The sequence below is a fragment of the Desmodus rotundus genome, chromosome 6 (genome assembly GCF_022682495.2).
Source record: "Desmodus rotundus isolate HL8 chromosome 6, HLdesRot8A.1, whole genome shotgun sequence".
Classification (NCBI taxonomy): Eukaryota; Metazoa; Chordata; class Mammalia; order Chiroptera; family Phyllostomidae; genus Desmodus; species Desmodus rotundus.
The window spans coordinates 133,060,636-133,080,940 of record NC_071392.1 but is presented as its reverse complement, the minus strand read 5'-3'; the positions used below and the strand labels follow the sequence as shown (position 1 = coordinate 133,080,940).

At 35.7% G+C, this 20,305-nt stretch overlaps 1 protein-coding gene across 4 annotated transcripts in view; it reads left to right on the top strand.

The window, feature by feature from the left end:
* RALGAPA2 (Ral GTPase activating protein catalytic subunit alpha 2) overlaps window positions 1-20,305 on the top strand; it is a 374,904-nt gene that overhangs the window by 260,165 nt on the left and 94,434 nt on the right. For all 4 annotated transcript variants that reach the window (XR_006655322.3, XR_006655321.3, XM_024559518.4 and 1 more), the window contains 3 exons: window positions 553-676; window positions 2,525-2,680; window positions 8,271-8,429. Coding sequence is in view for 2 of the 4 variants with exons in the window: in XM_024559518.4 (XP_024415286.1) it covers window positions 553-676; window positions 2,525-2,680; window positions 8,271-8,429 (439 nt within the window). In the remaining 2 variants the exon portion in view is untranslated. The remainder of the gene's footprint in view (window positions 1-552; window positions 677-2,524; window positions 2,681-8,270; window positions 8,430-20,305) is intronic.

Here is a 20,305-nt window from a genome sequence, read left to right as displayed (position 1 = left end):
GTTCTCCTTGGAAAAAGTGTCTGTTTTTCATAGTTTTGTTAGGCACGTTCTACAGTTCCAGTCATAGAACTATCCAGTATCCCTAGCTCAAAATTTAGAAATAATGAAATATGGGAAGGAACATGGATCTATTCACAACTAATGTCTGTTTGAAATGCTTTCAAAGATATTTTTCTGTCAAAGGTAGAGAGAACTTGTCAATGTGATGTAACATGCTGTTAAGTATGCCATATGTCTTTAGAGAGTGATCTCAAGAACTAGACTTCCCTGCTTCAATTCCCAGTCTCCAGCTTGGTGTATGTGCTTTTTAAAAACTTTCTGTGTCTCCTTTCAACCATCTCTACATGGGAGGTGATGATGATAATACTTACCTCATTAGGGTAGTTGCAAAGAGTAAATGAGATCATGTGTGGAACCTTTCTAGAATAGTGACTGACCCCTAGTAATTTCTTAGTAAATGTAAGCTCTATAGTAGAAGTCATGCTGGTGGTAGTAGTAAAATAAAATTTTATGTATAAGAATTCTCACTCCTTTAACTTTAAAAATTTGTAGCCGTGAAACGCATAAAATTGCAGTGTTTTACATTGCTGAAGGTCAAGAAGACAAGTGTTCAATCCTCTCCAATGACAAAGGAAGCCAAGCATATGAAGAGTTTGTTGCTGGACTTGGATGGGAGGTAATTCATTTCATTTAATAGGTATTTGTTGACCAGCACTATTTAAATATGTATGTAAACTATATTTCCTGTTCGTACAGGTACACAATTACCTGATAATCAATTACCTAATAATTGATTACCTGATTGATTACCTGTGTTTTTACATATGTTTTTTACATTCAACTATAGCATTAGTAGAGTTCTGGAGTTAAAGAATGTATTGAATTTAATATCTTCTTTTAGTTTTTTAGTACTTCATACATGAACTTTTATTTCCCCATAGCTTTCCTTTTAACATTATTTCATTTACTCTTTATCAGAACTGAATGAGTAGTCAGATCAGGTCAGATCAGCTCACATCAGTTCACCCAGCCATAGACAGTTTGTGGTAAGAGAAGGCAAATATGGGCAGAGAAGCAATGGCTTTGGCCACGTTATGGAGAAAGGAGAAGAAATCAATGACATGATGGGTGAAAAGATGAAGAAAGAATTGACTGAAGTCAAAAGTTGGAATGAAAATAGAATATAGTAGCCACGATGGTTTAGATTTCAACCTGTTTTTCTAGGATAGATCCCAAGATGACAAATAATGAAAAAAATGTGTTCTTTTTGTTTTTTTTTAACTAAATGATACTCAGACAGAAATATATACATTTTTACATATTTGTGCATATATATATGTCTGTCTCCAGAAACACAATTTAAAGAAAAATATATTCCCAGAATCTAAAAGAATTCAGAGTAATTAAAATGAAAATCAGTATATCTGAAATAATTTTTCTTCTTATTACTTTTGTTTTGGTTTCTTGGTTATTTGTGCTGTGAGAAACTCTCTGGGTGTATAAGAAAGAGTTGTTTCTGAGAGTTGAGGTTAACAAGGGGACTGATATGGAGGTGGGGACAGAGTATAAGTACTTCAAGGTCAAGACAAGTACTTTCTAAGAGGTCAAGTAGGTCTTGGCCTAAAAGAGTTGTTACACTTCTAACAAGTAATTGTTCTTTTTACTAATAAGATTACATCTTTGTCATGCAAAATACTTAACTAATAGATTTTTGAAAAAATAATTTCTCAATTAGAGTTTTAACTGAAGATCAGAAAATTAATTAATTCAGTGTATATATTGATTGTATTTGGCACAGAAGAGATTCTTTTGTTTTTTTTTTATCTTTGAATAGTTGCTTTACTGAAAGAATACTAGTTTATAAAAATTTGAAAAACAAATCTAAGCACTAAGAAGTAAACATTCATACCATAGCTTGAAAAGAATATGACTCATAGTCTTTTTGGCAGTGGTGTAAATTAGAACAACCCTTTTATTTATTTTTATTTTTTTTAATTAAACATTTTTTTAATTGTTGTTCAATTACAGTTGTCTGCATTTTCCCCCCACCCCTCCACCCCACCCCAGAACAACTGTCTTAAAAGGCAATTTAGCAATGACTGTTAAATTTTGAAACACCTGTACTCTTTGACCCAACATCCTGTTGGGAACACTGCTTTTAATGCTCCTCAGGTTTGACCAGCAGAAAACTCTATAAAACCATCAATAGGGAAACTGTGTGTGTGTGTGTACACACCTAGATACTTATTTATACACCTACATATATATACATACACACATACATACACATGCCCAGAAGGAGAAAAGTTAAAGAAATATGCAGCTAATTTTTAATAATTGGTAGGATTATGGAGTACTTTCATTGTTAATGTTTCTTTAATATTTTAATTTTGTCTAACTTTGTTTTTATCAGAAAGCTATAGAAATGAACATAGTTGGATATTTTGAAAATCCACATTCCTGCTTAGTGTATAAGAACAGCTGTTTAACCCTGATTCTTTTTCCTCTTTGTGACCTGTATCAGGTGGATCTCTCAACCCACTGCGGATTCATGGGTGGACTTCAGCGCAATGGCAGCACAGGACAGACTGCTCCTTACTATGCTACCTCGACCGTGGAAGTGATTTTCCACGTTTCTACTCGGATGCCATCAGACTCAGATGATTCACTCACCAAAAAGGTAAGGGGCCCTGGTTTGTAGGCGAGGCTCTCCTAGAACAGAACAAAGGCCATGGCATAACATGCACTGAACCTATGTAACTCTGGATTCAACCTCAGTGTCACTCATCCCAAACTACAGTTGTAGTTAATCTGAAATATCCAGTGTGTCACAAACTAGATAAAGAAATATGTGAAAAACAATAAGTCATTTGTGTCTTAAATCCTGAGATTAAGATTTAGGAAAAGGAAGGATCTTAAATGTTAATACTTTTGGATTTTCATCACATGACTATTAACTGATAGTAAGTAATGGTGTTGACCTCTCAGGCTGGGGAACGTCATAAGATATAATGACACTGTACTGGTGTAGCTCCAAGAAAGCAGGTGCCTCTTAGGCTTGCTGTGGAGTAATTTGGCAATATCTGTCAAAATAATAAGTTCAGGTGTACTGTTGTCCAGTTGTCACACCTTTGGCACTGACTTTGTGTTCTTCTTCAAGTTGGCCCTATGGGCAGTTTTTTCTAGAATTCAAAGGAAACCTTCTTCACCCCTGAGGAAACTCCCCTCTCTTCCCCAGGGGAACATGCCCTGTACTTTCCAATCTGTTGGATGTTCACCTCAGGTGACATTCTGTTAGAAGTAAGGAACACCTTAATAGAAGAGGAATTTTAATTTGGGAGGAAGCCTAAAAATCTGACCCACTCTTGTGAGTTTCCAGATGAGAAGAACTTGGACTAGCCTGCTAGAGAGTGGCAGACCTGGGATTCCTACATTACACCCACTGTGTTCCTCCACAGACGCAAGGACAGCACCCTGGTGGTTTGGAAAACAGATGCTGGCCCCCAGGAGTGGGTAGTCTGGAGTGGTTGTGATAGCCACAGTCTGGAGACAGACAGATCTGGGCTCAAGTGTGTATCCAGTTACTTTACCAGCCTGTGCCTCAGTTTGCCCATCTGTTAAATAAGATTGAAAACACAACCTATGTCACAGGGTTGTTGTGAAGCAAATGTATAATGCCTGCAAAATTGCTTAGCACAGTGCCTGGTAAGATTTCTAAACATCAGCTCTCGTAATTGCACACCCATTGGTCTAATTGAGTCTTTTATTCCCCTGCCCCATTAGGCAGATGATTGATATTAGCTGATGGGCCTTACTATATCTGCTTTCTTTCTTTCCTCTTCAGTTTTGCTTTTTCACTATGATAGCTCTCAGATCTCTGGACCACATTCATGGTGGCTGGCAGTGAGTGTACTAATGAGACCTCTGAACTCAGTTCATGGCCAATCACAGACAACTCTCACAGTGACAAATTGTCTAGGATGCACAAAGCATGATTGGGTTTCAATTCTTGGCCCACATGCTATTGTTGCCTCTCACTAGCCATCAGCTGGCTCCCACAGATGTGGAGGAACTGCCTCCATGTCTTAGGTTTTGATGGCTGCCCTGGTTGTGGTGTTTTTAGTAAAGGGGACCCCTCCCTCAGAGAATCTATTTCAGATTACCAAGATCTCAGGCAGGGCTTACACATTCATTTTATTTGCAGTACCATGTAATTGCTGCTACTCTGCAAATGTATCATGATAGTCTATGATTTTATGACTGAGAACTATTTCATTAAAAGATAGATTTATATATAAATTATTTTTAAGAATTTCTTCCTAAGTAAAGAAGGATTTGGGTTTTTTTTTTTTTTTTTTTTTTTTGAGAAAAGACGTAGTGTTTTCTTGATAAAATGTCATGTGATAAATAATGTTCCAAGGCTTGGCCTGCCTGAAAGACTCCCTACTGTAATAATAAAAATTCAGCTGATACCTTTTGCAACTCCAAGATTTAGCATCATTAGTGACAGACTCTCTATATTAGGATGTCTCACAGCTAGACTAAAAATCATTCACAGTAATAGCAGCCCACAGTTCCTTGTCTTATTCTAACTAAATTGTTTCTAACAGCTTAAAAATGAGCTACAAAATTCTAAAGTGTTTCATGCTCTCTTGTGCCCTTGTCATGTAGGCAGTTTTTCAATCCTACAATTTGGTTACAACCCCATACTGAACTCTTGATCCTTCACTACAGAAATTTGTTAGCTCTACCTAGATTAGATTTTTCACAGCTAATCTAACTGCTGTAGGGGTTTGCAGAGTGGAGACAGAGCTGTGCTATTGGATTTGTCCAATTCATTTGACTCCAGGAATATAATTGCACTTATGTCTTACAAGGCTTTTATAGCCTCAGGCTGGCCAGCCACATAAAAAAACAAATTGGCAGTGATACAGTAAAAGTGAAAAGGGATGAAAGGCCCACATTATCAGTCTCCAGGCAGCACTGTTCTGGCAGGAAGTTTCTTGGTTAATTTACAAATAAAACTTAGATTTTAGGATGGGCACACTGTCAGCTGAACAATGGGGATGTCAGGCCTGACTGTTACTTAGTAAAAGTAGCAGTCAGGCCCACTGAGGGGCAGGAATTCTTCAATCAAACAGACGACTTCTTCTGGGGCCAGCTGGCGGTGTAATGCAATTAGTCGAGAAACGAGGTCAGCCTTTTAGGTGTGCACCATGACCAGTGTCACCAGTGCATGCTGCCTGGCAGCAGCAGGCAGAATGGCCCAGGCTGAGGGACTTTAAAACTCTGTCAGGATGAGAAATGGCAGGACATGTGCTTGATTTCTTAAGACTTAAGAACTAAGCATTTGTTCTGAGCCTGGTGTGTAGTTGAAGTAGTAGCTGGTATGAATAACTGCTCCATTCTAGGACAAGAATTCTCATTCTCCTCCCAGATTACACACAAGTCACATCACCTTGGGTTGTGTGCACAGAACTCACTGATGAATCTCTGATTTAAGGGCCTCTAATCCAAAATTTTCAAAACTCACAAAATGACATCTCTGTAATGAAGTCCCCTTTAAAATGAGCAACACTGAAGTTTCCAGGTTAATTTATCCATTTTACCTCTGTGTATTGTCATTGACAGAAGTGGGTGCATTTTTGCTCTTTGCTCCAGATTTATCAGCCAATTGGTCCTATGGCCTTAGCTCTTAGTATTGTGAGTTAGCTAGTTAAACTGTGATGTGTCCAGAGGTCTGAGACACACGGCATTGGAAGCAGCTTTGAGATGATAAATATTGTGTTATTACCACACAAAAGTAGCTCTTCCTTAATAACAGAATTGCCACACTGGGAGGATGGGTCTATGCGTATGATACTTTTCTCCCTTCCTGTAGTTCTAAGAATATAATTGCAAACAAAATTAGGAAAGACTTACTTGGGTTATACAATTGAGCGACCTAATTTAGAAAAAGGAGAGTAACTGCAGAATTTCCATAATCACTATGTTACTTCTGAGCCTTGCCTTGCAACTAATGCCTTGCAATGTATACTTCTGGATTGACAGGAGAGGTCACATAGAGGGTCTTGGCAATAGGTGGCAGCCCCACATTTGAAAGACATTCAGTAGGTGGGTCGAATCTGTTAAGATGCTTATGCCAGCATTACATCACAGGGCACAAAACCACCTGGAAGCTTGGCTGTCTTTGCGGGATGAGGAGTATAGGTGTGAGTTCTGGGCAGCCCTAGCTCTCACAATTACCTTCTGCTGTTCTAAATTCTTTCTTAAGTTTCAACTTGATACTATTCATATTTCCCTTGAAAATGCCTTTATTGTGCTGTTGGCAATGCTGGCTACCATGTTTTCTCTCCAGAAGGATTGCATTTCAGGAGTGTTTTTTAAGGTCCTTGAATGTTTTGTGAAAAAGGAAAAAAAAAGAAAAGTTTTAACCTCTAAGATGGAAATAGAGAAATAGAGATACTCAGTTACTGTGAGAACCCACTGTTTTTTTCCTAACTATTTATGTAATGGATTGCCTGCTACCCTTCTATCCTTTATATGTGGGGGCAGGGTGCAGAAGAGAAAATAAAAAATATAGTGAAATAAAAATATAGTGAATAATTTTGCATTTAGAAATTTGTAGATGCCATTACATTATTCTAGATATTGTGATTTGTGCTCAGCACCCACACTTGCAGTTGTCCCAGAGCCCATATTCAGACACAATGAATTTGTGTGCCCCTCACAATGGGTGCAAAGGTACAGATACAAATCTATTTTTCAAAATTTAACTTGTACAATTGTTCCCAGAAGTATGAGAGTGAAGAATAAGAAGGCATTGTAAGAGACCAACTTCCTTTGTAATCTTATAAATGGAAAGGAGGCCATGTTAGCGTCACTTGGATTTTCCCTTTGTGGCCAAGTAGTCTATAAAGAGAATGATATTCACACTATTATGTTTTAAATAAAGAATATTCCAAATCATCCTTTGTTAATATTTTAAGATAAAACTGATACATTAGCTTTGAGATAACATTTGAGTACCTCTCAACTTAGTCACTTTTAGGGTTCATCTATTAAATAATCTAGGAAGCAAGAAATGCGTTTTCATGGTGGTAGAAAGTGGTCTTTGGCAAGTGTGCGAGAGGACTGAAATCTCAAATTTTCAGTAGGTGTCAAAGGGCCTTCACCAATCAGCCTTTATGATTTTAGGACTTCAATTTTGGCCAATATTTTAATCTTTATAACCTGGTTTCTTTTAATCACACTTTTAGGCTTTCTCAGATGATTTCATATGCTGTTTTCTTCAGCCCAGGGCATGTAGGCATTGTGTCAAGAGTTTTATCACAGGTGCCCTTGCATCTGACAGAGCTAAGTCCTAGAACTCACAAAAGTCTCCTCAGAAAGACTAGAGGCTCTGACTTGTTTTTAAATTTTATGGCCTCTCTGTGTATAAAATGATAAACAAGTGCACTAAACTATTTGAGCTATGACAACACAAATAACTTTTGGTATAGTCTTAGATAGCTGTGCAAAGTAGAAATGGCGCTGAATTAAGAGCCCAGCCAAGGTTCCCAGGCCTGCTGTGCCACCCACTGTTCATGCACCTTGAGTAGGTGATGCCTTTGCCTTCCTGAGCCCCATTGCCTCCTTGTTAGATAACATAAAGATTAAAAAAATATGTATAAACATACTTTGTATACAGTAAGGCACTCTTTAAATGCTAGGTACTAGTGTTCTTATTACATTTAAGTAATATTTATTAGTTTCTTAAACAAAACTAACTTTAAACATATTTCTTAAAGGTTTATCACAAGTCTAGTTTTTATGCATTTGGTAACAATTGTGTTACGATGGCTACATTCTCACATTCTTTTTTTCTTAATAACCATTAAATTAAGTCTTATAAAGCTCTACAAATAATGTAGAATAAAATACTCATGTCATTAATTGTTCACAAACATGCTCAGCAATAAAAAGCATAAGGCTTTGATGTAGGAGTAAAATTTAATTTAAAAAAATTCCTTGAAAAGGTCTTGTCCACATCCAGCCATAATGTGATGCTTATGTGCATCGTCTTAATGCCAGTGTGTTTCATGGAAGGTGAGCTGTGTGTTCATGCCTTTTTGTTCTTTCAAATCCTCATAGAAGACATAGGTATTGCAGCCTTTTTTGGTAATAAAATATTTTTGCCTCTGAGTATTATAATTCAATTTGTAAGCCATGACCCCTAATAAACTGCTTGTTATTACTCTGATTAATAAAGAGCCAATTTGCCATTGCAGCTCCGCCACTTGGGGAATGACGAGGTCCACATCGTCTGGTCTGAACACTCCAGGGACTACCGCAGGGGTATTATCCCAACTGCCTTTGGAGACGTTTCAATCATTATTTACCCAATAAAGAATCACATGTTCTTTATCGCGATAAGGAAGAAACCAGAGGTACATTTTCACGTTATTGACTGACTCATACAGCATTTGCCATATGAATCACTGTTATTAAAAAACAATGATATAAATATGTAAAAGGGGATTTTTTCCGAAGTCGTGAATGTCTTACATATATCTGAATTACACATGCTATAGAAATTAAATTTGAATTGGGATTTTCAAAGAATCCATCATGAGCACAGAAGTCCATATTTTATTACCTAGTCTCTTTGAAAATATTTTTTAAATGTCTGAAATTTTTTAAATTTTGTAATTTAAAAAAACTTATGATCTTAAATTTGGGGCATTTGGTTGATAATAAGAGTTAATTGGATCCCATATCACATCTAGCATTTTGTGGATGACTGTGGTTATAGAATTCAACCTTGCACAGTGGACAGGCCCTGCTTATCAAGCCTCCAACTGCTGCTAGCAGGGCTCAGTTCTTAAGGATCATGGGCGTGTCCATGAAGAAGCTGGGCTTCTGCAGCACAGCCCATGTGATGACCTTTAACAGTTGAAGCACCTTGCCACAGAATCAATTCAGCCATGTCAATTGGTATTGATCTTGGGAATAGCTGCAACAATCAGTGGTTATGTGCCATGTGCTAAATTCACTGCAGTTTTGATCCTTACCATGTCTTTAGTGGTATTTAAATGTGCTTTATATAGTTACTTGGTTTTGTTTTGGAATTATTAATAGAAGGGGTTTTATAAGTGTTTTAATTAAATATTTAATGTATTAAGTCACTCCTCAAAAAAATGACTTGTGTTTTTTAAGCTCAATATTAAGAATAATAATTTACATTCCAAATTATTCTCCTAAAGGAATTAAAAGTTACCATTCTAAGTACTCTCTACTTTTGAGCTTTTAAATAATAGGTATCTGAAATTTTCTGGGATATATAGCCTAAAGTATTAAAGTCAGGAGGATTAAATGAACCAAGAAATGAAAGGTGCTTCAAACAGTCCCTGGCGCAGAGTAAAGCTATTTAAGTGTTAGTTATTATTACTATTGCCATTATTTTTTGTTATAGTTACTACCATGAAAATAGAATAAATAATGAATCTTAAGTTCGACATGATTATTTCTCAGACTAGATATATTATTCAGTCACTCCTGAATTCAGAACGGTCCCCCTCTGGCTGATGAGAAACCTGACGTAAAGGGAACCCTCTTTTCTATTCAGGGAGCAAAGATGCCAAAAGTTTTTCATGTTAAGTATATGTATTATCTTTGATTCAGGTTTCTGTGTATGTGAAGTTTTTGCCTTTTTATAAGAAAATGCTCTTAGTGCTGATAACATTTTTATTTATCTATAAAGACCACTAGTTTAATTTTAAAAACTAAGCTGAAAAGCTTAGTATTAGACAATCAATAAATTTAGCATCTGGTAGCTTTTATAACTGGAAAATATGTTTCTTTAATATTTAGTATGGATTAATTTGGCTTTATTAGTTCATTCTCAACCTGCTTCTTTAAAATGTCACTTAGTATTTTTTAAAATGTTGACTTTATTTCTATAATACATAAAGAACATAAACGATAGTACATTTATAATGCATGAAAACAAATATTAACATACCTTTTAAAATGTCTTTTAAAAATTATGTAAGTTTTATAAATTTGGTCATAAATTCTGACAAGATGAATTGAGCAAATCACATTCTTAATATTTTATTTTAAAGAGCCTAAAAGGAAGAAGAGAATAATGGTCAACTGGAAATTTAGTGTTATCCTATATTTAAAGTACAAACCATTACAATGTAATAAAATTAATCCAGACATTTCCAGGGCAAGTGTGGCTGACCTTTTGTTCACCAACCACTGACCCCAGGGTGAATGCAAGAGGCTTGTGGAGGGAAAGTCTGTTTGTTTGGCTTCAGTCCCTGGTATTTAAATTGCATTCCCTAATCAAATGAAAAGGCTGTCCTCTCTATCAGGTTACAGAATCCATGGCAACATTTGGCCTTTTATATCCATAATGTTAGCCTTTTTGTTTGCATCTAAGTAGAGACACCTGGAGCAATGTTAACATTAACCGATTTAGCATTAATAGCTTCATTATATAAGAATTTCTGATCAGATAGCTGTTACTTTTGTTATACTGCTTCAGCTTGTATTGTTTTCATTTTTTATCTCCCTGCTTGGCAACCAGGCAGTGATTTGCAAATTTTTTTTGTCTTGATTAATTAAGCAATATAATTATCGGTAACCGTGATGCAGTCTTTGCTCAACAAAGCTTCTGGGAGAAAACAATGGTCAGTCTGTTAGTGTGAATGCATTCCACGCGTCCCAGATGCATGAGGATATTATGGACAATGAGGGGAAAGGCCGCCTGTGAGCGAGGACAAAGGGTGCCACGCAGACCCAACACACTGCACATACCGCCAGGGACATGCTGCAGGCTCCCTGGGACACAGACGCCTCGTTAGATTACAGCTAGTCAGCAGAGATTAATTCTCAGCCATTTGGTGCAATAATTTACCCATTCCCTAGTCTTTTAACTAGTGCTCCTTACTATGAAAGTGAAGGCTTTGTGCTCAGAAGGTTTATTTAACCTTGCCTACTTTTAGGGATCACCACCAAAAATCATTATTTTTGCTTAGAAATTATAATGACACAGCTGCTTGGAGTTGAGGAATATTCTTTTGGGAGGATGGGATATGTACAAGTGTCAAAAATTCTAAGTAGAGTCAAAGCTATTCTCTCAGCACCTGTATATTTCATTTGAATACAGTGTGACTCAGTGGTCTACGTGCATTTATTTTACTGGTGTCTGGGAAGCCATACTTCTCTAAGAATAATTTTAATCCTTTTTTTAGGAAGAAAGAGAAAACCTCATCAGTAAACAAAAGTCCTGCTCATTGGATAGAGTCATGCATATTCAAATTGTACTCCCATTCATTCAGCCTCATTAATAGCGTATATAATAATGTAGGGCTATTTGTGATACAAGATCATAGACAGCATTGCTTCCAAGTCCTTTGCAATTTAACATATTTCACTTTTTCATTCCATACACTTCCCTTAAATATACAAATTATGTGTCTGGCAGAATCTGCCTCCTCTTACTAATATACAGCATTTGGGAAATGTTGTGTTGAAGAAATGTGGGTGTGCTTATAATGCGCATATAAAACCTTCACATCCAAAAGGGCCTGTTCACTTCTTGAGCTTTTTGTTGAACTTTCTTTTATAAATAAATAAATAAATAAATAAATATCAATGTGCTTAGCAATATCATTTCAATGTGAAATTACTTTCAAAGTAAGTCCATCTTCATAAGTATCAACACAGTAGTTTTTGGTTACAGAAAAGAAATGTGCTATTGTTAGACTTCTGTTTTTTCTACTTTTATTACTAAGTCAGCAGTCAGGGAAGACTTGCATATAGAGCAGAACGTGAGTGATTTAAAGGGCTTGTTAAAATGCCCAATTTGTTCTGCAGAAAGCTGATTCATAAAGCCTCCATATTGCAGTCAGTGCCCATATTGCTTTCCTTCTTTCAGTAAGTGAAAGTAATATTGGTGTTCAAAACATTTGCTTTTATGATTTTGTGAAAGTAAGTTTTAGCACTTTTGGCATGTTTTTCTGTAGGCACAGTAGTGACTGGCTGGTGACTGTCTAATCAAAGGGTAAAAATGCTGAAGCAACCTTGACCAGCAACAGTCGAAACAAAGGAAACTTTTGGTGAAGGAGTCTCCTCATCACCTCAACCAGAGTATCAGTTTTATAATTGAAAAACATGTTAATGTCCTCCAAATGCTACTTACTCAGCCCTGGTAGATATGGGCATCGGGGGAAGGGGGAGGGTTTAATCATTTCTGAGAAGTATAGGCAGGAAAAAGTATAGACTAGGAGATGAGATCACAAAGTATCTTGGGTAGATCTTTCAATTTCTTTAGACCTTAGCTTCCTGTCACATTCATATCAGGGACCAAATTCTCTTGACAGTCCTTTCAGGGTTTCTTCCTTCAAGACAAAAGGGCCATTGCTGGATCCTCCTTGTTCCTAGATAGATGCCCATCTTTTCCTAAGTTGTTCCAACTTGCCAGGCTGCTTTTGAGGGACCATCTGGATCCCTTGCAGACTCAGCAACTATTGTGAGTCAGTGTGTATGTGTGTGCCTCTTCAGGATGACAGCTAGCCCAGGGTCATCACCTGGAGCAAGTGCCCAGAAATGCTGGTTAAGGATAATTAATGCACCAGAGGTCACAAGACCATTTGTACATGTGAGGCCAAGAGTAGCCAGAACTGGTACCTGTATTTGAAAGAAAATCTTTTACTACTGTGGCTTCATTATATAAGGATCGTGTTTGACTACAACATGATAATGTACATTTCTTTCTCTTTATTTCAAACGTGTGATTTTCTTAAATATTTATCTCATGCCCCAACCAAATAATCTTTTTGAGATTAAGTCATTCACTTTAAAAATACTCTGGGAAATTCTCAGGGAAAGTGAGTTGTTAACTTTTGAATATGTAAATAATCATTTATTTTAAAAGATCATTGAAAATAATCATAATTTACTAAAATTAAATGGATTACTGCAATATATTCTGTTTTGGTGATTTATTATTGTTATTACTTTTAGTAAAGGAACGACATTGAGAACTTGGTGTAAAGGCAGCTGTCAATTGCAGATGTTACATCAAAATCAAATTTCTTCTCCAATTTGTTGCCACCTCTAATTAGAGGAATTCCCTGGATACAAGGGATTTTTATTATTCCTTTTGTCCAGTTTCTGAAAGATAATCTGAGTCTCCCATAGGCAGTTGCCAGAGAATAATAAAGAACATTTATTTGTAAGATGAGTTTCAACATAGATGGAACAATCTGTAGCCTGTCATTAACTCCTACTTCCTATTTTATCTTTCATAACAAGTTGGCTATTGAGAATTTCTTTTCAGTTGACATTCCTCAACAGTTGACATTATTTCCTGCTTTTTTAGTTGATCTTTTATATATACATCTTATTCTTCTTTGCCTTTTCCTCCCTCTTTTGGCCAGCCAGAGCCAGGGTGTAAATGTATACTGAGTGGCAAATGGTAGATCCTGCTTTATGTCAAAAGCAAGACAGTTCTCATCCTCTAGCTCTGAGCTACTTCAGCAGGAAGGGCCTTCTGGCTCAAAAGACAGGGCATGTTCTCCTGACCTTTCAGCACCTTCCTACATTCCTGCACACGTTTGCACAACTTGTGAGCTGAAGCCAAGCAAGGGAGGTCAGGGTGTCAGGGGCACACAGAACTCCTCTGTGAGAAGGAAACAAGGCCCTTAGTGTTCAAATCCTGGCCTTATTCCTTATTAGGGCATCTAACCTTAGGAGAGTTATTTAATATCTCTATACTTCATCTATAAAATGGGTTATAAGCCCTCCTTATTTTAGGACTATTTTAAGGATTGAAATACTATTTCAGTGACCAAAATGTGACATTTTTCTCAGTAAATGTTAATCTTAACTACTATTATTTCTCATGAAATGACCACCCATATTCTTTCACATTTTTGTGATCATATAACTATCTTCACAGCCTCACAACTGGTTTAAACTACCTCTTCTGAAATAACTTTATTCATGGAATCACACCCATTTTTTTTCATCTTTTTGATGTCTGCTTTTCTAAACTATAGAGTACATATTGCATCTAAGAATTTGCCCTCAGAATTAGAGTTTTTATCCTTACTGGTATGTTTTCTGTGCCGTATCTGAAATTCATCAGTTTGTTGTTGGTTTTTCTGTTGTTTTGTTTTCTTCATAAATACTTCCAACACAACTTCACCTCTGGACTGCTTTTAGTGTAAGTCATAGGAGGAAGTGCACTTATTTTTTTTAAGGAATATATTTTAAATATTTTTTTTAAGTGTGGTATTGCTAAAGATAGAAGGAAAGGGTTATTCTTTCTTACTTTCTTATTTGTTCGTTATTGTTACTGGGACTAGGCAACAGTGAGTGATTTTAGACAATGAGGACTGGTTCCTTGATTCTCCCGTTTGGAATTAAGATGCCCACTCCCCCAGTACTATCATGAGGAAACACTCATCAGTTGTCCTCACTAGAACTATGTCCTATCCTTCTTTGTTTCCATTTGAGTTTCCTCAGATCTGAATGCTTCCTCTGTACTGTAGGTGCTGATCTCAAAGTAGCTTTGCCCAATCTTAGCAGTTTTTACATCTCTGTGTTTTAACTGTGGAGTCCTTTTCTCAAACCCACCTAACAGAATAAGAGGTGTAGCAGAGGAAGCCTGCTCAGGACCCCATGGCCACGCCTGCCACTTTTTCTCTGACCTTTCAGCTATTTCCATGAAGTAAAAGACAGTCAGAACAGATCTTGTTCTAGAAATGTAAGAGGGACAAGAGATTTGGTTAATGTCAGAGCCTGGGGAGCTGGTGTCCTTCAGTCGTCATTCAGGCAGCAAATCTATTCAGGCTGCTTCTTGTCAGGCACTATGTTAAGGCCTTGATAGCCAGTGGCAGTTTCCACTTCACATTGAAGGAACCATTGTGTCTAAAAACTGAAATCAGAGATCAGCACCGTAGGAACAAAAGGAAAAAAAATTATATGTGGGTCAGGAGGAATCAAGTGAGAAGCACTACCCTTGCCTCCCCACCCCCATACCTAGACCTGAGTTTTCTGTTTATGGAAGAAATGCCACCATGTATTGGCCCCTGGTTCCAATGATATACCATATATTCTAGGTAAATATCCTCATCTCACCAGGTAGTATATCCCAGTTAGTACTGGAAATGAGTTGTCAGCGACTGTCACACATGTATGAGGTTGTGCTCTATTCAGATCCACTAGTCTAGTGTGCCTCTGTCACATTGTCTTGACAGCTAGGACAAGTCCCTACTCTATTCTTCCTCTAGAATGTTTTAGCTTTTCTTGGTCGCTTTGATCCATATGGATTTCAATATTAGTTCAAGATACCTTACATTCAACCCATAGATCAGTCTAGAAGGAAAATGACAATATAATGTGTAGTCTTCTAATCTGTGAAAAGATACATTATTCCTTTAACATAAACCTCCTTACTTTTTAGACTACTTTAATGTCTCTCAATAACGTTTTAAAACTTTCTACATATGTTTCCTTGTTAAATATATTCCTATGGACTTCATATTTTTATGCCATTCTAAGTAATATCTTTTCATTTCATTGTCTAAATATTTGTTGCTAGTGGACAGAAATGCAGTAGGGTTTTTGTTAGTTCATTCTCTGTCTATTGACTATGCTGAACCCTCTTATTAATTCTGAGCATTTTCTGTAGATTCTTTTGGAGATTCTGTGAATAAATTATATCATCTGAAATAATAAGTTTTGCTTCATCCTTTGTAATTTATAATCTTCTATTTCTGGTTCTTACATTACTGTACTGGAAAGGATTTCCAGTGCCTGTGTTGATAGATGTGATCTAGGGGACATTCTTATCTCCTTCATGGTCTCACACATAAAGTTTTCAATGTGTTACCCTTAAGTTTAGTGGTTGCCATAGGGTTGAGTAGGTATTCTTTAAGAGATTAAGGAAATTCCCTTCTATTCCAAGAATGCTAAGAATTGTTTTTTCATAAATGGGTTTGAGTTTTATGAAAAAATTTTAAAACATCTATTGAGGTGATCAGCTGACATTTTGCATTTAATCTACTAATGTGGTTAAGCATACAGGTTGATTTTAAATGAAAACCTGCACATGTATTCCCGGGATATACCTAATTTGCACATTATTGAATAGGTTTGGTAATATTTTTCTGGGATTTTTATATGCATGTTCATGAGTGAGATTGGCCTCTAATTTTGTTATTAATAAAATGAGTGGATTTGTTTTCCCTTTTCCTATACACTGAAAGTTTCTCTAAAAAATAATTTGTTTCTGAAGGCTTTGTACAATGTGCCATTAAAGCTATCTGGTATGGCTTTTTTTTTTTGCATTGAAAAATAGTTTTTTTGACTGTTTTAATTACTTTAAAGCTTATAGAATAGTCCTGACTGATGTGGCTCAGTGGGTTGGGTATCATCCTGCAAACCGAAAGATCACCAGTTCAATTCCCGGTAAGGGCGCGTGCCTGATTTGCAGGCCAAGTCCCCAGTTGGGAGCGTGCAAGAGGCAACTGATGGACATTTCTCTCACACATCAATGCTTCACTCCCCATCTTTGTCCCTCCCTTCGCCTCTCCCTAAAATTTAATTAATTAATAAAGAAAAGCTTATAGAATTATTAGTTTTTATATATCATCTGTGTCTATATTTGTTAAGTCATATTTTATTGGAAATTTGGCCATTCTATTTAAATTTCAAACGTATAGGCTTAAAACTGTATACATATTCTAAGCATCTACAGTTGTCTCTTTTATTTTTAATGATACTAATTTGTGCTTTCTTTTTTATTACTACTTTTTAAACAATATATATAATCTTTATTATATTTTCCATTACTATTTAGTCCCCTTATACTCCCCTCCCTCCCAGCAATCACCACACTGTTGTCCATGTCCATGAGTCCTTTTTCCTTTTTGCCCAATCCCTCCACCCTCTAACTTCTCTCCCACCACTACCTGTCATCCATTCTCCATCTACGAGTCTGTCTCTGTTTTGCTTCTTAGTTCAGTTTGGTCATTAGATTCCACATATGAGTGAAATCACATGGTATTCATCTTTCTCTAGTAGCTTATTTTACTTGGCATAATGTTCTCCAGGTCCATCCATACTGTTGCAAAGGGTAAAATTTTCTTTTTTTACAGCCGAGTAGAATTCCATTGTGTAAATGTCCCATAGTTGTTTTATCCACTCATCTATTGACAGACACTTGGGCTGCTTCCATATCTTGGTGATTGTAAATGTGTGTTCTTTCTTGATTCATCTTATCAAAGATCTGTCAATCAATTGTATTAGACTTTTTTTAAAGAAACAGCTTTTGATCTTCATTATTTCTTCCCTTCTACTTTCTTTGAGTTTATTTTACTCTTTTGTTTTTTCAGTACTTCTTGAGATAGATGCCTGTTTCATTAAGCTGCAATCTTTATTTCTTTCAAATAAATATATTCAACCCCACACATTCCCAATAAGTACTGCTTCAACATATATCTGCCACTTTCATTATTATTTAACTTTCATTATTATTTAGGTAAATAAATAATAGTTTTTATTATTTAAATTTCCAATTCAATATTTTGTTAGCCCCTGTTATTTAGAAGTATGTTTCTTAATTTCTAAACAAGGATTTGTGCTAGTTATCCTTTTGTTGTGAATTTTTCACTTAACTCTTTGGGCACAGAATATAGATTGTATGAGTTCAACTCCTTGAAATTTTTCGAGACCCGTTATGACCTAGAACAGGGCTCAGCAAACTTTCTGTAAAGGACTAGGTAGTAAATATTTTAGGCTTTGCAGCCCACACAGTATCTGACAACTATTCAGCTCTGCCATTGCTATGCGAAAGCCAGAATAGGCAATATATAATTGAAAGAATGAGGCTGGGTCACAGTAAAACTTTATTTTTGGACTGATTTTGAATTTCATATAATTATCACATCACAAAACATTTCTTCAACCAGTTAAAAAAGTAAAAACCATTCTTAGCTTGCAAAGACCTGCAAGAAAAGGCACCAATTGGTATTAGGCCCTGTAGGCTGTATCTGTGGGTTTTCAGCCTAGAACAGCAGCCAGTGCGCCACAAGAATTTTGAAAACATGTTAATACCTGACTATTTAGTCAGGGGCACTGACCTCTTTTCCCTTAGGTTGTCAAATTAAAAAAAAAAAATGACAATAGCCAACACAACAATAGCCATCTGGTTTGGATGAATCAAAATTATACCCTTTATTTTTTGGTCAAATTGGCAAAAAAAAAATTATTTTTTGGTGTGCCACAGGATTTTGGTAATTAGTTTATGTATGCCATGAGATGAAAAAGACTGAAAATCACTGGCCTAGAGCATTGTCAATTTTTAACTATATTCTGTGCAAATTGAAAAGAATGTGTCTTTTACAGTTGTTGGGTGAGGTTTTCATATGTATCCATTTGAATTAGTTTGTTAGTTGTGTTACTCAAATCTCCTATATTACTTGATTTTTTTAAAGTATTTTATTTGAATGATAACATTAATAAAGAAAAGAACCAATTATAAGTACACTTCTTGGTGAATGTTTTCAAAGTCAACAGTTTACTACCCAGATCTAAACACAGGATATTGCCAGCTCCCAGGAATCTCCCTTAGGTCCCTTCCCATCACTTAATTCCCCAAAAAGGTAGCTTGGCCACTATTCTGAGTTCTGTCACCATTCATTAGTTTGACCTGCTTTTGAACTTTCTGTGGATGGAATTATATAGTATGAACTTCTTTATGTCTGTTTTCTTCACTCAGCATTATATTGGGGTCATTCCCATTCTGTTACAGGTAATTGTAGATTGTTCATTACCATAAAATATCTGTGAGTATACCACAAATTTTTTATTCATTTTCCTATTGATGGATATTTAGGATATGTCCAGTTTGAAGAATATGTGTGGATACTTGCCTTTTTATTTTCATAATGAGCAGAATTTTTAAAATTTTTATTAATTTCAATGTTTTTTCTTTTATAGTTGATGCCTTTTGTACCCTAAGAAATCCTTGCCTAACCCAAAGTTGTGACGATTTTCTCATGTTTCTTTTAGTAGCTTTGTGGTTTCAGCTTGAATATTTCAATCTATAATCCATCTCAGTTTTTGTGTGTTGTAAGAGGTAAGAGGTCATGTTTCATTTTTCAGTATAGCTATCCAGTTGTTGTTAAAATAGACTTTACTTTCCCAGTAAAACTAATGGCTTTCTATATTGCAAGTCAATTAACATATGTATATATGGTAACCAACTCTGTCTTCTGTTCTTTTGACATGCTGTCTCTCCTAGTGCCAATATTATATGTTAATTATTACAGTTGTATAGTATGCTGAAATGAAGTAATATAAATCTTATAATTGTCTTGACTAATTTATTTATATCTTTTTATTTCCATATATGAATTTAGAATCAGCTTGTCCATGTCTATAAAAACAGTTTACTAGAATTTTGATTTGGTTTGTGTAGAATCTATAGCTCAATTTCAGAAGACTTGACATCCTAACAGTATGGAAACTTCTAATCCATGAACATTGTACATCTTTTAATTTATTCAAGTTGTCTTTAATTTAGCTTGACAACATTTGGCAGTTTTAAGTATAGGTACCTTGCGGAGCTTTTGTCACATTTATTTAGAACTACAGTCAAACCTCAGTTCTCAGCCGAATCGAACAATTTGGTTTTCAACCAAGTAGCTCATGGAAAAAAGGTCTCAGTTGTCTAACAAAACTTTGGGTCTTGATTCTCAGCACAACAACCCACTCATGCTAATACCTGTATGGTCAGTCACATGTCTCTCAGGCAACAAAAGAGATTTCTTTTTTGAATAAATTGCTTCTTGAACAGTTTTCTGGGACAAATTAAGTTCAAGAACCAAGACCACCGTATTCGATGTTTTTGATGCAATCATAAACAGAATTTTTAAATGTCATTTTTCCAGTTGTTAGTTGCTAACATTCAGAAATATAATTGATTTGGAGGAAATATTATATCCTGTGACCTTTTAAGATTCACTTACTAGTTCAAATGAAGTTCCTTTGAATTTTTTATGTACATTATCATGTTATCTATGAATAAATATAACTTTACTTCTTTTCAATCTTTAAGTTTCTGTTTTCTTTCTCTTATTTTTCTTTATAATAATAACAAGGATCTTCAAAAATGTTGAATAGAAGCAAGACTTTTCAGATCTAAGGGAGAACACATTTAATATTTCACCATTAATTATAATGTAATATTTTTTCTTTTAAAATTTTATCAAATTGAGGAAGTTTCCTTCTGTTCCCAGAT